This window comes from Schistocerca serialis, unplaced genomic scaffold (genome assembly GCF_023864345.2).
Source record: "Schistocerca serialis cubense isolate TAMUIC-IGC-003099 unplaced genomic scaffold, iqSchSeri2.2 HiC_scaffold_1430, whole genome shotgun sequence".
Taxonomy (NCBI): Eukaryota; Metazoa; Arthropoda; class Insecta; order Orthoptera; family Acrididae; genus Schistocerca; species Schistocerca serialis.
The window spans coordinates 72,027-91,497 of record NW_026047659.1 but is presented as its reverse complement, the minus strand read 5'-3'; the positions used below and the strand labels follow the sequence as shown (position 1 = coordinate 91,497).

Here is a 19,471-nt window from a genome sequence, read left to right as displayed (position 1 = left end):
CGGACCCACAAAATTGCAGACCAATATCCCTGTTTCCTGCAGAACCCTTGAACATATTCTCAGTTCGAACATAATCAACTTTCTTCAGACTAAGGAGCTTATGTGCACAAATCAACACGGTTTTGGTAAGCATCGCTTCTGTGAAACTCACCTTTTCCTTTTCTCGCATGAGAGCTATGGATGAAGGGCAACAGACAGATTCCATATCTCTAGATTTCTCGAAAGCATTTGACACGGTGTCCCATTGCGGGGTGATAACGGAAGAACGAGCAATTGGAATAAGTTGAGTGACTGCAGGTTGACACAAGATGACGTCGACAAAATTTGTTGTTGGTGTGATGAATGGCAGGTGGCTCTTGCTGTAGAAGAAAGCGGATGAGCAGCAAAAACGAACCCGCAATATCCCGATACGGCACTCCAAGTGTCCTGCTTACCACAGTCGAAACAATTCAGGGGGAGCAGGTAGATTTCTTACCGGAGGTTCGATCAGCATGCAAGTGTTACGTATATGCTTCTGGAGCTCAGCAGCAGATTCTATGAGGGTTCTTCCAGATCCGGAAACGCACTCATCCACTCCCTAGGTCGGTATGACATGTCCCGCGATAAGCATAAGCGCCCTATGACGATCTTCGACGATTAAGTCGAAGAGAAAATCCCAATACCCAATCCCTAATCCAGTTCTTTCCCATATAACACCAATGTCTTCGCCTACCTCAGGCAAGTACCAGACTCACAACAAGTCACAGACACCAAAAAACTATAGAAAAATCAGACACGCACGTTCACAGGGGAGTAGAAGCCGAAAGGCTACAAACTCCCCCTCACACTTCCCCAAAGAGGGGAAAGTAACAGATGTGAGCAGCGGCAGGGAAGAAGACACTCATTTCGAAGAAAACAAGTGTAGAGAACCTGGCTGCAGAACGATCCTAATGACGCCAGCATACATTTCTGGTAGGGACCACGAAGACAAGATACGAGGAATTACGGCTCCTAAGGAGGCATATAGACAGGCGTCTGTCCCTCGCTCTGTCAGCGAGCGGAACAGGAAAGGAAACGACTAGTTGTGGAACAGGGTACCCTCCGCCACGCACCGCACGGTGGCTTGCGGATTATGTATGTAGATGTAGACACAAAAGACGATAGTTGAGAGGAATTATTGGTTTCATGTCCGTAAATTTAGTGAAATCATTTTTGGCTTGGTTTCATTTGGAATCGTGAGGTTTTATCTATTCTATTTCATTTGTTTGAGTCTTGTGACTGCATGCATGAGGGTTGTGGTGTAATAGGTGGCCCCAGTTGCGTGTAGATGAGGACATTGACAGGAGTTTATGACGGCGGTGACGAAGCTACAGTGGTGGTGGATGTGGTTGGAACTTCCTGCACCGGCAGTGGTGCGGGCGTTGGGGCGGGCCGCGGTTTGGGGCTGGCGACTGTGTTGGCGACAGAGCCAGCGGCAGAGGCTGCTGGAGAGGGAGTCGACGGTGGCGCAGGTGGCGGCGACGGTGGTGGAGCATTTGACGGAGGCAGTGGCGAAGGAGCTGCCGGACTACGGCTCTCAGTGAGTGGTGAAGCAATGAAGACGACGACGAAGGGTGGGAGATTGTCGGCGAAGAACCACTGGGAGAGTCCAGGTGAGAGCTGAGGTGCTGGCGAAGTGTAGTGGGGCGTGTCAGTAAAACGGAGGATATACTTCGTACTGGAAATTTTGGGAGGAAATTTTGAGGTTAACATGAGTAAAGCGAGTCAGAGAATATACTCCAGCCGAGAATGTGCTCATCGCGAGTAAAAGGGTGAGGGATGTTGCTCAAAACAAAGAACGTTCTCCGATTACGTATGAATAAAACTAGAGGAGCTTCTCACAATCGGAAAATATTGAAGCGAGATCTGTAGCAGTCTTCGGGCTGAGTAAGTTCTGTTAAGTTTTACCTACATTTTGGCAATGATGGCAGAATTCATATTGCTTGGGAGGCAAAAAAAGAAATATATAGCCCAACGAAGTGCTGAATTGAGGAGCTGTAGAAGTTTATATCGCTTTGACAATAAGAACATCATCTGCGGACGACCTCTCAAAAGAAGTGAAAATTGAAACATTTTTATTGCTATTTAGTAGACCCAAGTTTTCAGACTGACGTACGAGAACATTTAGCTGTAGGCCTACACCAAACAACCGTGTCGCTGACTTTTCCAGACGTTCACCATCATGTATTCTCACAGCATAAGTCTTATATAGTGTGATGTTAGAAATAAGTAGGGTTACCAGAAAAATTAATAACTGGTTTATCGCAAACCTAGCTACCTGTTACTCGTAAGGAACGCATGGTGGGGCGCTTACGTGCTTTCCAAGCGAGCAGACAGTTGTGGGCCGTATTTAACCAAAATTATCTCGTGTTAGAGAACTCTGACAGAGTTCCAGCTTGGAGTAGGTAAAAAGTCATGTAATCTTAAGATTTCGTTCGCATAATCTTCGCCTAACTTCTATAACTGAAAAGTTTTCCGCATGTTGTAAATTCGGTAACCTCAAGAAAATGCATTTTCATAAGCTGTACGTAATTGTCTTCATAATTTGTTGCCGCACATAAAATAAACAAAATGAAACGTAGTGCAACTCTGCCTGAACACACTGGTGCCGGTTCCAGACATGTCGCCCGTTTGAGCGAGCTGAATGACACGTGACACTGCACGTGCTTTCTGTGCCGGACACGGCAGACCACACACACCGAGAACTCAGCAGGGAGCAGAGGTAGTGAGAAAAAGGAACCCTCTCGTCAGAGATTATGGGTTCGAATGTTTTGCTCGTAAGAACTTTCCCTGAGAATGTTCTTTTGCTCCGAGAATTTTCTCCAGAGAACGTCGTCTTGTTTATTCATACGACCCAGCGTGTTTACCTTCTGTTGGATGTCAGTACAAAGGCGAGAACCAAAGACGCATGAGGGGCCACAGCGGCAGTGGTGCAGCTTAGGTACCACCCTCCTAGTCCAGGCAGCGCACCATTTCGTGTCTCTTCTGTAGTTCACGTATCGCCATTTACAGTCGGTCATTTCTAAATTCCGTCAATCCACTTCGTTACTGGACTCGCATGGTACGTTCAGTAATGGCTCCAGCACTACAGGCCAAAGCCGCCTATAGCACACAGACCCCTGCCTCTGCACGCAAATTGACGACGATTGCCTTCCGTGGCAGCGGTCTGCCCCGCTTGTCGACACTCCAGCTCCATGTGGCGAGCATTTATTTCGTCCTCTGTTGATTTGCCAATTTGCGTTGCAACGCACTTGCTCCTAAACTGAATATGGCAGTCAGTGTTGTATCATTATAGCTGTGTAGTACATTCGCAACTGTCCAGAAGTTTCGAGATTTTCTTTAGAGCTTGTTTCACTGGATATTGTTTGTTCACTACCTTGCTGCATTTAAATCCGTTCTTTCGTTGCCTTATGGAATGAACGGCTCCATTACGTTAAAACAGCCCTTTCCCGAAATTCTTCCACAACCAAATCTCCGTATAATGTTTATTCAGATCATTGTCAGTATGCACGTACATCCTGCATCTGGGGCGTAGAAATGATGATTTTCATCACGCCACGGGTTCTGAGTCCCAGCTTGTCAGTGGAGTAGGTGTGGTACTGTACCTCCAAGCAGAACAGCGTGCTGCTGTACGTGGCGTGGAAATGATTTGCGAGCCTTAGCACCATGGCACCACATGTCTTATGGGAGGGACAGCTTTCCGGTCAAACTGGGGACCCAGACATCACACGGAACTCATTATGATGCAGCTTCATGCTTTAATTGGCAATGACATTGTCAATTAAAAGTGATAACCAAGGACCATACTACAAGGAGTACACGGAGTACGGATTGTTCTGCATTGTATGGAAACTTTCCATCGTTGATGGGCTATAGGGAATGTAGTCGTAGATTAATCAGGAAAAAATTGTCTCATACCCGATTCTGAGGGCTCCATTCTCATCATAATATGTACCTGACACATATGCATCGAATCGATGTACCGAACACTGACCTTAGGACAGAGTTTTACGGCCAACAATTTCTGTATGATAATTTTCACTGCCAAACTAGACACCCGCACCAACCAATCACGAAGCGAGACGGAGCGAATGCTTCAGAGCCAAGTAAACAAACATTTTTATGCAATAGTGAAGCGTCATTTTGTCAAGTTTCACGTCAGCAGACATGTACTTCTGCACGTCAAGCATAGCAGTGTGAGATGGTGGGATGCACACTGCCGGATGTAAGCGGAAACATTGTAAAAATGCCACAGCTGATAAGGGTATAATGAGTAAAACGAAAGACCTATTGTGAAATGAAAACACATGTTTGGTATTTGCAAAGACGGATTTGAAATAGTGTAAGTCATCGTATCGCGCTGTCCTTAGCCGTTGGATTGGCTGAAAGGGACTGAATAAGTGGACCTGCTCGACGGTACATTCACGTTTGTCCATAGAGCTCTTCTTCCTGTGGAAGTTCTGCTTTCAGCTGTCATACAGTCTTTACGGAAAATTATCGCAGATGCCACATCACCTAAAGCAGATAGGAAACTCCCTGGCAGGTCAGAGCCGTGTGTCGGATTCCCGACGTTTCAAGTGACTGCACTCTCCACTGCAGAGTGAGGATTCGCCCAGGAAGCAACTCCCGAGGCCTCTGGTCACTGCAGTGCCCATCCTTCCGGGAGCGCTGGTCCAGCCAGCCGTGCAGGGGAGCTTCTGTGACGGCTGGAAGGCAGCGGCTGAGGTACTGGCGGAAGTAAGGCTGTGACGGCGGCTCTCGGTTCCTGCCTGCCCAGCTCTAAGTCTATTTTTTTAAGGACGTCATATTCGCCATTGACTTTAGAAATTGTTTTACAATTGCAGTTTCGACCTTATGAGCCATTTTCAAGTGGTAATGTGGAAGATTTTGCTTCAGCTAATGACAGACATGTCTACATGTCAGCGTCTAAAATCATCTATAACAAATTCGAACAAGTCATTCATATCCTTAACATAAATATCACATGTTCACTCTCTTGCAATGCATACGAAATTCTTCTTTAAAGAAAAGAGGTATTCTGCAGGAAGCGCTGGAGTTCTGCTGTTTGATGTGCCTGAAACCTGTTAAAACGATATAGCAGCACAGAACGGAGTGGATGATCTGCAAGAAATAGTTACAATTGGTATCTCACTCAAGTGCTCTGAAATCTAAAGATGAAATCTCGATGCGCTAAAATGCTAAGAAGATTTGCGATTGTTTGCTTTGTTACTATGCATCCTTTAAAGAATGAAAAAGTTCCAGGTTTGTGTCCCAGTCTGGCACACAGTACTCATCTGCCAGGAAGTTTCTAATGCACTGCTGAGTGGAAATCCGCTCTGGATACTTTTAGCCGCGCGGGATTAGCCGAGCGGTCTCAGGCGCTGCAGTCATGGGGTGCGCGGCTGGTCCCGGCGGAGGTGCGAGCCTTCCCTCGGGCATGGGTGTGTGTCTGTGTGTGTGTGTGTGTGTGTGTGTGTGTGTGTGTGTGTGTCCTTAGGATAATGTAGATTAAGTAGTGTGTAAGCTTAGGGACTGATGACCTTAGCAGTTAAGTCCCGTAAGATTTCACACACATTTTTGGATACTTGTACGTTCTTGCATAAACTATACATGCTAGGTTTTCAACTTTTAACCTGGCAGCTTGTGTGCTACAGGCGGCCGCTGTTGAGTGAACGCCTGCTGCGCTATCAGCCGTGGAGCCCCTCCTTTGACGACGACTACAGTGCGCTGTGCAAGGAGCGGCAGCCAGAGGCGTCGCAAATGTTCAGCCTCGCTCACGAACTGTACGCCTTCCATCGTTTCTACTGGTACCATACAGCTGAGAGCGTCGGTTCATCCTACGGAGATGATGTCAAGATTGTAGGTAAGTTTAATACTGGGACCCGGCCACTTCACGGTTATGCGCTGAACACTGTTCAGTTGTTCGAGGAATGAGATTTTCTGATTTGTAGTTTTAGATATTGCGTGATTTTCCACGCCACGCAAGATAATCTCTGGTGCTCTTTCCAAAGTCAGTTTTTAGATTCCTCGGCAACTCTCCGTCTGGATCTATGACAAGCTAACTACTTCATTTCGATATATTATTGACTTCTTCATTATGCAGGGACTAAAAAAAGACTACGTACACAAAATTTTGGATTGTTTAGAGGAGATTAAAAAGAACAAATTTTATGTGAGACAGATGTCGCAGGTGTACCCTCCACCTGCTCGTGGCCCGTGAAGGTTTCGACGCCAGCGATGTACAGAGGCTGTGTGATGTTTTAGAGACGTTACTCAAGTGCCAGCTGGCTGCTAATGGTTGTGTAACACACTCGAAACAAGTGGGTGTCTCACAAATAATGTTTGCAGCCTCAGCCTAACAGGCAACCACCTCACCTGGGGTGTCTGCCAGTGTCTGGTACACTCAACAACTCCCTCCCGTAGGAGGCACGCAACACCTCTAAAACAGTGCCCATCCCACAGCACTTTGAACTCTGTCTCTGAACGCCAGTGCAGATAAGACCTTCATACGTGTGCGACACGTGCCTCATATAAAAATGTGTTCCTTCTTATCTTCTATAAACGCTCTAAAATTCTGTACATGTAGTTTTTTTCAGACCTGGTCTAAGGCTTTTTAAAAATGGCGAATGGTTTCTGCAACTTAACGGCTACAGACAAGCTAATGTTTTGTCAGTACTGTAACTTGTGTAGTGTTCTACATTTCTCATCTATGATCCTGGCATGATACTGTTCGTATTTACTAATTTTCTTTGACGAATAATATTTCCATTTGTAACTGAACACTTAATTGTACGAAATACACTGTTAATATTATCCTTAGAACTGTTAATACTATGAACTGTAGTAGGACTGAGGAAACACTGCATTTTCAGCTATCGCACCTGTCTGCTAAACAACTCTATTTGTTCAAATCACTATATTCTTTAAATTTATTATTTTATTCTCGTTGCTGGATCATCTATCGATCATCTATCTATCTTGCACCAGACATGAAACGAGTTGTAATCGTTTAATTCTCTCTTTGTACCTCCCTGATAGCTACTTGTTGGGTAGGGAGTAACTCCATTTAAATGAGAGGAAAGTAGGACAGTGGGCTTGTGCTCTCTCAGCGGAAAAATTATTTATGCCTGCCGTTATCAATCTTGACCGCTTCAGGCAATCGAACTTGCAGGGTTTTCATTGGTAGTAAGCCGACTAATTAAGAAACTAAGGTGGTCGCAAAGGGTTACAACAGATAAGGAAGTAAGTTATCATAAGAATATCCATATACTAGAACCAGGAACTGTAATACTGAGAAGAAAGGCCTTTCCAAAATTTCGGCTGTCGCCGATAATTTACTGCAGACACTCATACAAATAATACTGGCACATAAAAGGAAATACGCATTGTTAGCAAGTTACTAAACAAGCAGACTCTTACCCATCTGTTGCCAGACTGAGCTGCACTCTGCAGCATGTCTATAATTATGATTGTAACTGTTATGGACACCGAGAATAAACGTGTGAGCTTTAGTTGATGTTTCAATTCCTCAAGAGTGGCGACAAGATATTAAAGAATGAGCAGCGACAAGACCTTACAGAGTTGTGGACCACTAGCCGTTTGTCTGGAAGCTAAATTTAAGCCCGACCTTAAAGATATCTTCAGGCGCTGGGCGGTGTGGCCGTACGGTTCTAGGCGCTTCAGTCTGGAACTGCGTGACCTCTACGGTCGCAGGTTCGAATCCTGCCTGGGGCATGGATGTGTGTGATGTCCTTAGGTTAGTTAGGTTTAATTAGTTCTAACTTCTAGGGGACTGATGACCCCATCGTGCTCAGAGCCATTTTATCTTCAGGGGAAAGTTGTCGCGATAATCCAGAGACATCGGAGAGGTTGTGGCAGTACGGTCGAGATAAGGGGGGGGGGGGGGGGAGGGGGATAGAAAGAAGAAACCGGTGCGAACCTCTTCTGAGCACGTGGCGATGTTCTAAATGGTTTGCACCATCCAGCAGGCTGCTGCAACGCCCCTGTCTGAAAGAGTTGCCCTCGCCACTATTAAAACCGTGGCGCTTCTCTGCCGGCTTCTTTATGCATCACTGTCCAGCAGAACTAGATGCTTGCCCACAACAGACCAACGTATCAAGAACTGAGCCCTGATCTGTTGTCGCTGCCATTGTGTAACATCACCTAAATCGCAAATCCAAGCCTACAGATGTCACAAATACTTCCTGTGTGACGACTATCTGACCCAGTATCGCAGAACCACCTGGCCTATCCCAGTTACAAACACGACCACCCATCAGTAGGACGAAAAACCAGTCCAAGTTGCAAATTTTTATTTTTTATTCATTCGATGACTTGATTCGGACCGAGACCCATTTTCAAATCACCATAACATAGTCGAAAATGGCATTTCCGAAGATGTCAATAACGTGCAATGAATATTTACAGCGCATACAGATAACTCGTCGAAAGAACAAAACCTTGGAACGGTTTTTCGTTCACTGATTACCAGAAGCTGCTGACCCAAACTACTGCAGCATATTGGAAGTTTGGGAAACCACCCATGTTAACTGTGCCCAAATATACAATCCTTGCACAACTGCATCATCTATACAGCCTCAACTCGAATGATCTAATAAATATAAAGTAAACGCATTATTCACGACACTAAACTTACATTCCGCATCCCAACAACTACGTGCATTGCATCCTCACCATCAAATATATTGAGTTCAGATCCACAGTGTTCTACACCATCAGTCGAGCTCACCGTCATCATCTCAACAGTTTTTTGTGTCGCATCCCTAACATGAAAGACATCCAGTTTTTCCACAACATTCACTCGCCTTCTACTCTCGTCCAACAGATGACGACAACACCAACAGTCACCTTCCACTTTTAACATCCAAGTCACCTATTCCAAAAAGCAATCCAACTTTACCTTCAGCCACACCAAAACATCGGCTTAAAACCTATACCTAACCTTGTTTCACCACATAAAACATCAAGACAATGCAGCTGCATAGCATTCCACCCATATGTCTGTTCCCTCACCTCCAACGAGATCTTCATCACTCACATGTTATCTCAATGCTACAACTATGCTTTAATGAAAATTGTTACAGTCTCGTAACACAGTCCCAGTCACTCTACACTCTACAAAGCACAGATAATTGCTACAACATAGAATCAGATGGTATTGCCAATGGGTGCTTTTGAGATATTCTGGTACCAGCACCTCATTCTGCAGATCAGAAACCCTGGGATTGGTGATACACATGAACAAAAACACTGCCACATTTTCCATAAACTGAACAATCTATTGAAAAAGGATTCATTCTCCTCTCCTCCATAACAACCACACGTTACCAAACAACCTCAACAAGCCAGACTCAGTGCTTCATATCTTAAAGATATGCTCACTGTATCTAATGACTGCTCGACAATTCGGCACATACAATGTCACACAAATACGACCACCATATCTCTTGGTCCCAGTTTAAAATACCTGTCTATAACGCCACAATATGAATTAAATATAGCATTTACAACACAAGACTATAAAGCCACACATTTTGTGAGCGTGTGGGTTGGTGCTATTCTGTCATTCTGCGCAACAGATTAATCTGAGATGTACCCTTTACCCTTTGGCCCCTGCAAGATGAAATTTCCACCCCCACACTACTACAGAAGTCAGACGGACAGTCTTAACGTTCTAAAGAGAAATGCCTGAAAAACTTTCAGCAATAAGTACCTTCTGGAGTCGTCCGCTGTAAGGAAATGACACAAAAATTCACAAAATTTCTTACGTAACTAGTGGGATACTTGGGTACTGGAGTAGTGCTAGTTAGTGTAAGAAAAACATGAAAGTAACGAAAATTATTATTTATTTTGCAAAAATTCTGAGAAATCACAATAGCACTTTTAGTTATGAATTGAACACGTTATTTGTGGGTTCTTTTCAGAATGTGAAGTTACCTCTTAAGGATAGGATTCGGTAATGAAATTTCTATACAAAGTTTAAGATTGTTATTGACCTGGCAGAATGGCTGAGAGCCGCACCTACTCAACTTGAATAATTATCGGTTAGAATGCTGCTAGGTACAGTGGAGGCTGTCACGTGTGATATGCAGTGAAGGGTACTGTTGTGGAGGAAATGTGGGGGTCGTAAGAGCTGTAGCTGTGATGACTGCTGTCAGCGCCGCTCGCTGCCGACAAATAAGATAACTCTCGTTCTATCTGGATTGACCTTCGCCAATCAAACTCTCCCTACGCCTTGATGAAGTCATGGACTCCTATTCGCCCCTAGTTTATTGGCGTGGTACACCGGTCAGATAACCAGTCCACCGCGATGCCACTCAGAAATTCGCTCGCAGGCGTTTAACTATTACTCAGTCCGTTCACACCGCACAATAAGTGTGGCGGCCAACACAGTGAACAACGCTTAATCGCAAGGACTCAATATACAGTTGCACTTCAATTCGCTCTCGACAGAGGTGCTCTCCCAGTGAAGTACTGAGGAGAGACTTGTTCCTCGCTCTTTGAGTACGTGTGCGAGCGCGCACGCTCTCGTTACGTGTTCTCGCTCCAAGAGCGACAACGGAACAGCCCCTCTGCACGCCAGACGTGAATGGGTATATCTTTCGATCTCTTCCATTACTCTTTCAGCTCAAGGCGTCAGAAATATCGTCTGCCAGTCAGCATTGCTCTTCTAAAACAGGAGAATGACGTTTTGTTTAAGGTGACCAATCCGGAAATCTGTAGTATGGGTGTTTGGCGTTTGCTGTCTCCCTGTGAAAATCTCTGAAACTGCGTTGTATGTGTAAAGAATGCGTAGGCTAACCGCTCCCACACAATGTAGCGGAATTTGCTTTTAAGCCGAACATGGGGTCGCCCTTTCACTCGGGCTAACGCTGTCTGCTCTACAGGCGGTCACTGGCCGACGTAGATAGCTTGTGACCGGCCTCCTGGGGTGCAGTTGCCTCTCTCCAGCTAAAAGCTCCTGTGACCGTCGTGTCTGGAATGTATGTGTGTACGCCAGCCTCGAGTATTTCAACCACGGTGCGCACTTGCGATTTATTAGTTATCTGCGTATCGTTTACATGAATTCATACAATACTGACTTTATCTTATCGAGTTTGGGCTCGAATGAAGCGTCTTGATGTGCAGAATATGATTGTGAGGGCGGAATATGTAAGCAATGAAGGAGACCACGACGTCTTACAATTCCAGGAAATTCTTATTAGAGGCTGCTCATGACTCCATTACTTTCGACCTTCTTAAAAAAAAAAAAAAAAGAACCTCTTATTTCCAACTAGCTCTAGTCAAGTTGTGTGATATCATACTGTACGCAAGTTTATATCCCACGGCTCACCTATGATTTAAGGGTAGTGTCTTTGTATACTAATCAAAACGTCATGGAACTCAGGCTCGAACCTCGCTACTGCTTAAATTTAGAATAAAAATCATCAGTAATGATGGATGGGCGGATAGAGCTTCAAGGCACTTTTTTCCACTGCTCCTAAAACCCTGAAGAGTCAGCAGTGCTCAAAGGCATGAGAATGCAGAAGGTAATCGGAACCACTGGTATCTGTCCACAGGACATGTGGCCTATAATTGAAAAGTGGTATGATGACTGCTCCATTGGCGAAATATTCCGCAATAGTCGCACATTCGGATCTGTGGGAGGGAACTGGCAAGTGCCAGGTGTCCCAATGAATTATGTTTACTGTATAGCTCCTTGTCTGGCACACCATGCTTCTTTTGTCACTGTAAATCTTACTCAACAGCATATCTCCTTCTGCCTCGGTAACTTCACCTCTTAGTGTAGCCTCTGCTACATCAAAATCACTTATGTTAAAAACCCAAGGAATCATTACAAGAAATACCACCAATCATTTCTCTCTCCCTAACTTCCACCATGGCACACATAAACATGACTGTGTGGTGGTACTCTCTTCAAAGGTAAGCTGGTTCGAATCCAGGTGATGGAAGAAATTTGCATTGCTGGTATTTCCCCAGTAATGGGAGGGGGAATTGAAGCATAAAGTTTCTCATCACCAGACCTCGTGTCAGTGTTCTACATTACATTACCTCTCCTCAGTGTATCATGATACACTGATGACGCTTGTGACACTGTTGAAGGTGACACATGTGGTGTCGACGATACTCGCCTGCAGCAAATCGACAATCGACCGCCGCAGAGATGCTGTACACCTAAGCAGCGTCGCCACCGCCTATCAGAAAGAAGTACTAAGCCACTCCTCCTGTAGCTTCAAGGCGCCACACACGACAAGTATTTCCAGCTCTGCCAGTGCCTGGTACGAGTTCTGCCAGAGTCCAGCCTGAGTTCTGTTCTGTCTACGAGGGTATCAACAGTTCCATGACGACTGCAGAGAAGCGACGAATTTCTGCCTTCAGAGTGCAGTGTCGGCGTAACGTCACTCAGTCAAGCCTAGGCCAAGCATGCACGTACAGAGAGTCGAGGGCCAACAACAGACACATATTTGGCACAACTGTAGTAAACGTTCAGTGCTCATCATCTGCAGACTTGCACTGTAATGCCGCTCAGTGTTTTCAGCAGCTCCTGTGTATTTGGACCCCAATTAATACCACACGTGCTCACGCAGCCACAGCCACGAGGAGCTAAAGATAAGTGTATTGCTTTCCAAACAATAAGGCGTTCTGATCATTGACTCATTTATCGTAAATTTATTAAAACCATGACACAACAACATGTGTGTCAGATGTGGATGTTAAGCTCTTAACGCATCCATTACAGTCATGTACACTCAACAGATAACTTCGAGTCACAGTTCTCTCACAATGCAAGGACGTGGAGGAAGATAAGCGCTTGCAGTAAGGCGGTGGACCTGCTGCTCCATTTCTCTCTGCTGACATGGGCAGAGGACTCTCACTTTCTCATATCTCGGAATAATCACGGAACACCAGTCTACAACAAACTCAAATTAAGAAAACAGCAAACTCGACAATGTGGGAATTCCATCATCCAGCCATCCTCTGTACTTGGAAAAAAACCACTGAACGAGGCGATGCTGTGATAAGCTGGTGGCTACAAACTTGATTTTCGACCAAATTTAGTTTCTCTGCGATGTCCCTACTCAGCGTAGGGTGAATGACACGACGGTTCCTATGGATGGACGCAGCTGTCCTGCTTCCCCGTTCTTCCCAATTCTGGGTTATGCTCTAATAGCTGTTTCACCAACAGGACGTTAACCCCCGATCTTGTTTCTTCCTTCGTCTTTCCAAAAGCCTTAGTGGCCCCAGTGTTACTTTCGCCAATATAGCTTGGATCTCAGCACTCTCAAAAATTTACCATTCCTTACAGTCTTAGAACACCTTGCATTCTGTATCATATTTGCAGTCGCAGACGCAACCTCTGCCAGCTGATTACATTGCCCTCTGTTCTGAGGTTCCTCAGACTTTGTCACAAATTGCAAACGTTCCATCAATGTGGGAAACAAAAACAATTTTTCTCGCCTATCCTCTGGATACCTAGGCTTCTGGTGCGCCCTCCACTTGCCACCCTTCTGTATCCTATTCGAGCGGAACTTCAGCTGGCTGGTTCTTCCTATTACAGAATAGTATGTAGACACTTACTCCTCCAACCAGCTATAATCCTAGCGTCTACGCCTCTTCAATATGTAGATGATCCCGCTTCCAGCCTCCTGACCACTGCCATCCCTCCCTCACACCTCCCTCTACCCACATCAACTTGTCAATCATACTTCCCAGCCCACTCCAACACCTTGAATACATACCCCCTTTCTGGCCGGCACCTGCATCATACTGTATTACCCTCGTAGTAGTTATTGGGAACTGACTGCCAGTGACTTGCCAGAAGCAAGAGCCTTATCTTCCCCATAGCACCATCATCAACTTCAATGTACATGTGTTTATGTAGAGACGCTATGGCTTTTACTTTTTTGAAACCTATCATTTTATTCATTCTCCCCAAAAAGCAGCAAAGTGTCCGAACCTTGCGCACCACACGATAATGTGGTAGGAGTGGAATGAATAACAAAGAAAATGGAGTGTTTACGACAAAGTCGTGCATTCGGCTTTTCACAGACTGTGCCTGTGTATAAGAATCTTTCAGAACTTATTCGTCTTACTGGGTATACATTTGCGCTCAACACGCCAATGAGGTATACATTGGATGACGTGTAGCATATCAGTATCACTCTCCTTTGATTTGTACTCTGAACAGGAATAGTGCTCGAGGACAACGACCATCAGGACTTCTCAGAATGCAGTAGGTAAAGCCGTCATCAAGCTGAAGCCTGGTTTGGTCACCACAGTGCTGTCCTACTGCAGGTTGTCGTCACTCGCCGCCTTCCTACTTCTGAGCTAACTTACCCAGTTAATAATTGTGGGACACAGTTAATTATTGGGTCTCCGAACAATTCTACAGTTCCTCATTTTCGATTTCCATAAATCAATGTCAGAGGTGAAAGAAGAGATAAGTGACAGAAGGAATCTCGGGAGCAATGCCTGAATCCCAAATCTCTGGAGTTGTAATCCCACATTCATCCACTCAGCAGCTGAGGCATATATGTCCCAATTGCATTTATTGCTGCATCATTATCATTACACAAGGTACAAGTGAGACGAAGTAATTACATTTTTCTGCGTGTTTTGAATGTATGCAAACAGAGTATTAACAGTAAATCGTTCATTGTGGTAAAGCTACTTCCAAAATTGTCATTTACTGTATTTTGTTGTGCTTTTTCTCGACAATCTCGTGCTAACGAAACAAACTGGTGACAAATATGCTCCATCACTTTTTTTACGCTGCGTGATGGTGTCACTGAGTTCACGGAGGAAAGTGAAATATCACAAAGACGAGAATTCAGCCTGCATCCTATTTCTTTGTACAGGACGCCTATGGAGTTATGTCAAAAGAGTATATTCTATATGGAGGTAGTTAGATATAAAAAAAAATACGTATCCAACGGATCAGTGTATGGACGATCACACCTTCCTCAGATATCTATGTGTCTCGCTGTCCCCCTTGCTTTATTGCGGATCGTTCTAGTAATTCTGCTTAGAAAGACTTCTTCAACACTTGTGTCAATTTTCCATTAATCTTTCAACGTTGAGCCACATGAGGCTTTATTATTCTTCATATTCAGTTATTTGCGTGGTAAGATCAAAAGTTTGTCATGACGATTTCAAAAGGTTGTTGAGGTGGTAATGTTGGGATTTCGTGGTAACCACTTTAATGTGGCTTTAAATGCTGCAGAACCAAATAATCCGAGAATAAGTTGTTCATTAAGAAACAAACACATCTGAACAACAAAACGAGACTCAAGCTCCTTCCTTCTACAACCACACAAGATCCGTGATTGCCTTGTCATGGAGCTGAGATACTGAAAACTTCTGTTGTACAGAGAAATGGAAGTTCCCATTCATGTAAGCTTCGAAAGAATGTGGTCCTAACAGGTATTCTGATCACACAATGGCCCACATAAGGTGAGGTAGGTTCCTTTCCAACTCTTGCTGATAATGGGTACTTTCCTTAGACAATAAAACAATATTTTTCCTGAGCAAACAGTGGTATATGGCACATTTATACGTAAACAACACTCTTGAGCGAGACATGGCACAAGTCGCCACAAGGAAGTACGGTAGGTTACAAATCGTTGCTCCACACCATTGTCAGATAATTCAGTAACAAACATGGGCCTAAATCCTTTCGTATTCATATTTTTTCAGTGTGGTCGTGCATTGTTGAGGAAGATGCTTGAAGTCCAACTACTCTTTTGCAAATTATTTTCATTGGAGACTGCTCATCTGATTAAGAGTGGGTGACACACGTTTCCTGTCACTTTTTATTGCTTCCAATACGTGGCCTGTCTTTGAGACAGCCTGAAAATACTGGACATTTATCTCAATCAGGCATGGCTACTTTACGAGGGGGACTGAGGCAAATGGTCTCATCATGCGTTACATAGTTTTTCCTATCTGCGGACGTTCATGAACCCACGAATCCTCCACTAATCCCTCCTTTACAAGATGGATTCGGAACTCAAAGACTGCAGTGCTGAAACAAAAATATAATTCGGATAACGTTGTTTTTTTCCATGCAGGACTATCAATAAAACCTATTTACTTCCTTATCTTTAGTATGTCAAGAGCGATACAGGGACTTCTTGGGCACCCTGTAGATGAAATAGACGTGCATAGTAACAATGATACCTGTCTTTGTTAATACTCTTACTTTGTGTTGACATGCCGCCTCACATAGTTCTGGGTAACTGAACCAGGGTAATGCGGGTAAACGACGCCCAGGCTCGTCACCCAGAGAAGACTTTGGATTCAGCTGCCTGCAGTGTACGGCCACCACCTACTTGCTGTCGTTTTCTTGCAGACGAGGAGTGGCAGCTGGAGGACAGAAGCCACGCTACGCTCTCCGTGGACACTGACTGCGTGCAGCTGTTGGTGAACGCCCTGGACCACCCCACGTGTCCGCTGGAAGACCTGCCACTGGAAGCCGTGAAGCAGCGCGAGCGGTGCCGCGAGCAGCTGTGGGACGACGTGGTGCAGAGGTCGCCCCACATACCCGTCACCAGCTACCTGGCCTACACGCAGAGGGCAAACGTCAACCTCTGTCTGCTGGCCTGGATGGCTGTCAACTCGTACGGCATTTGTCAGGACGTCCCGTTCAGTATGATACAGTGCGTGCACGATGCTCGCTGCTATTTCGATAGTCCTGATGATCAATCATGTCTGCAGTCGAACGCTACAGAAGCAATCTGCTCTGTTTCCAGAGCTATTCTGTTGCTAAAGTGTCGTGACTTTTCCTCCATTAAGACTTCCCATAATTGTACGTACACTACGTTGCGATCTCTATCGGTCGATAGTACGAGTAGTATACTGGATCAAAAGCTAACAGAACAAACACTGAACTACAAAAACAGTTTAACCAACGCCACCTTGAAATACAAGGATTTTAAAATCGACAGCTTGAAGCCTTTAGAAATCTCATTTATAATGATAAATATCATTTTCCGTTTTTCGACTGCCGGAGTATACATGTACCTTCCCCAGTTACGCAACTTGCCTGGAAAGATACTCTTGTCCTTTCAGATCACGTGCATAGTCCAGATCCTGTGTTCTGAGGTCGTGTATCGTATGGCAGGCGTCCCTGACTTACCTACAGCAGTGCTGATAGACAGCGCCCTCACACTTCTCAGCTGTTTCTGGCTGAACTCATTCTGCTACCACATGTATGCTTGTGTTCGCCATCTCAGGCTTCCTAACCAGCTACTACCTGCTGAAGTAAGCCAGTTATTCCGTCGTGAGGTGCTGTGTGTGCTTATACCGTGGAGTATAGTATGTGTGGCAGCTGTTGCTTTGGAAAAGACGAGTAAATATTACCTGATCCACAGTCGTATGGTAGTCCTTGCAGGGATTTCAGTGTCTGTGGCATTCAATTTGGTTTGTCTCGGACTGCTTGGATACATGTACCTACGTAATCGATGCTCCATGCTGCAACTCGAAATTGTTGATAACAAGAAATTTGCCTCAAAGAAGGAATGTCTTTTTATGTCAGTTAAGGCCATTATATTAAGTGGAACAGGAATTATTATTAGAATTGGGTTCCACCAGGCTCAGGGAATAGCGCAGGTAGTGTACTATATGCATCTAGTTACGATGGTGCAAGGACCAGTGCTCTTCGTCTGTTTCGTTTGCAATGGAACGACGCTCCCCCTACTGAAGAACAGGATACTTCTTTGGTGGAACCCAACCAACATCCCTACAGGTCTAGAGCTGTGTTCGGCAGCCGAGAGGAATCTGGCCAGGAGAAACAATGAACAGTCTCCCTTTTCAGAATCCTCGCTGTAGCCTCCTTCAGTATTTTTCGCAAATAACTGTCTCCACACCACACTGCAGTACGTCCAGCAATAAAAATGGACTCTACCTGGTATGACAATATTAAATGTCATTAAGTCTGATATCGTACAGCCAGTACTTCTCCTTCCTAACGTCTCCTTCATTTATAACTGTGTGCTTATTTGTGAGTGGTAGCCTCTGTCTACCTATTCTAATGCACTGAGACTACTTACTAAAATTGTTGGGAAATGCTTTGTGTATAGAATAGGCTGCGTCAATCACACGGCCTGTTATATACAAGGAAAACGCAGCACGTTGTCGGAGGAATTCCCGTTCGTCAGTGTCATCTACCGTGGCGATGGTGCATTTCTGGACACATCTTCGTAAGACGTTTTTTCTCCGTTTTCCTTCGAGGATCTGTCTTTGCAGTTTGTCGGTGTTATTAATGTATAATGTATGATATTAGTATATAACATTATGTATGAAACAAGGAAATTTTCCATATGTGTGTGAAAGATGTACTTTTACATGATTTGTAATTCAAGTACCATGACAAGAGACATTCAGATACTTATAAAATCAAAAGAGAAGGGCCAATGACTGAGTGGTGTGTGCATGAAAGTGTAAATGGGTTTGTTCAGCTTATTAGTGGTTCGATTACATAGAGTGGCTCAAACAGGTATGGTAATAAAGTAACAGATGACTTGTTGTGTGAAGTGTGGCTTGAAGTGAACGCAAAGTGTCGAATGGCAGAGTTATATGAGATTAGCATTATTGGGTTTGTGAGACAAGATGGTGATTTGTTAAGCTAGAGGTTTGTAAGGGTACTATGGCAGATGTTAAAAGTTAATGTTCCATGTGCCACTCTTGGGCAAGCAAGAACACTACTTAAAGGCGTATTTACAGGAACAGTACTGTGGAAGGATAAACTTGTGCCAGTACTGTGAGTCCTGGAAAACATGTGCCATAGTAGCTTCACTAGAAGCGCACAGTACGCAGAAATTGTTGTGATTCGTAATCAATAGACGATCTCCCATTTGTTCAAATAAAACCTGAGTGAGCAAAGTAAAGGAGTGTCTGTGTGAATTTAGTACCCAGCCCAACGGAAAATCCTGTGATAAATAGTACTACCTGGAGTGATTTTCGTGAATTTTGCACTTAGCAGGCACCCGCAGTGTTAACCGCGATTTCCGTTTGGACGCAGTGGAACCAGAGACCGCAGCGCCACGAGGGAGGCAGGTGCCGGGTGCAGCCCGCCAGGCCGCAGGGGGGCGCCGGCAGCTCAACACATTCTGTAAAACCGTTTGACGAAGATTTGCAGGCCGTGCGCCTGGATTCTGTTAGCGCAGCGCCAAGCCAACCCTGGCCCGCTTTGCGTGACGTCACGAGAGCGCGCCGCGGCCTTCTCTTTAGGTGGTGGCGGCCAGAGCCGACGCGGGGCGCACTGGGGGCGCTTAGCGGCCCACCCACACAAGCGTCCTGCACCACCGGGACACGCGTAAAGTCAGCCCGACACAGTGGTCGCCAGCCGAGCCTCGACCCGCTGGAAAGTATCGAACCTCATCGCTCGAAAGCCAGTAGGTAACGGCCCTCGTGCTACCTACTTACCCCCAGG

General features: G+C 45.1%; 1 protein-coding gene across 1 annotated transcript in view; it reads left to right on the top strand.

The window, feature by feature from the left end:
• The window catches only part of LOC126443275 (uncharacterized), a 69,356-nt gene extending 50,445 nt beyond the window's left edge, over positions 1–18,911 (top strand). Inside the window, exons 5-6 of the mRNA XM_050090892.1 lie at positions 5,673–5,881; positions 16,391–18,911. Of these exons, the coding sequence (XP_049946849.1) occupies positions 5,673–5,881; positions 16,391–17,868 (1,687 nt within the window). The 3' untranslated portion in view covers positions 17,869–18,911. The remainder of the gene's footprint in view (positions 1–5,672; positions 5,882–16,390) is intronic.
• Positions 18,912–19,471: the final 560 nt, after the last annotated feature.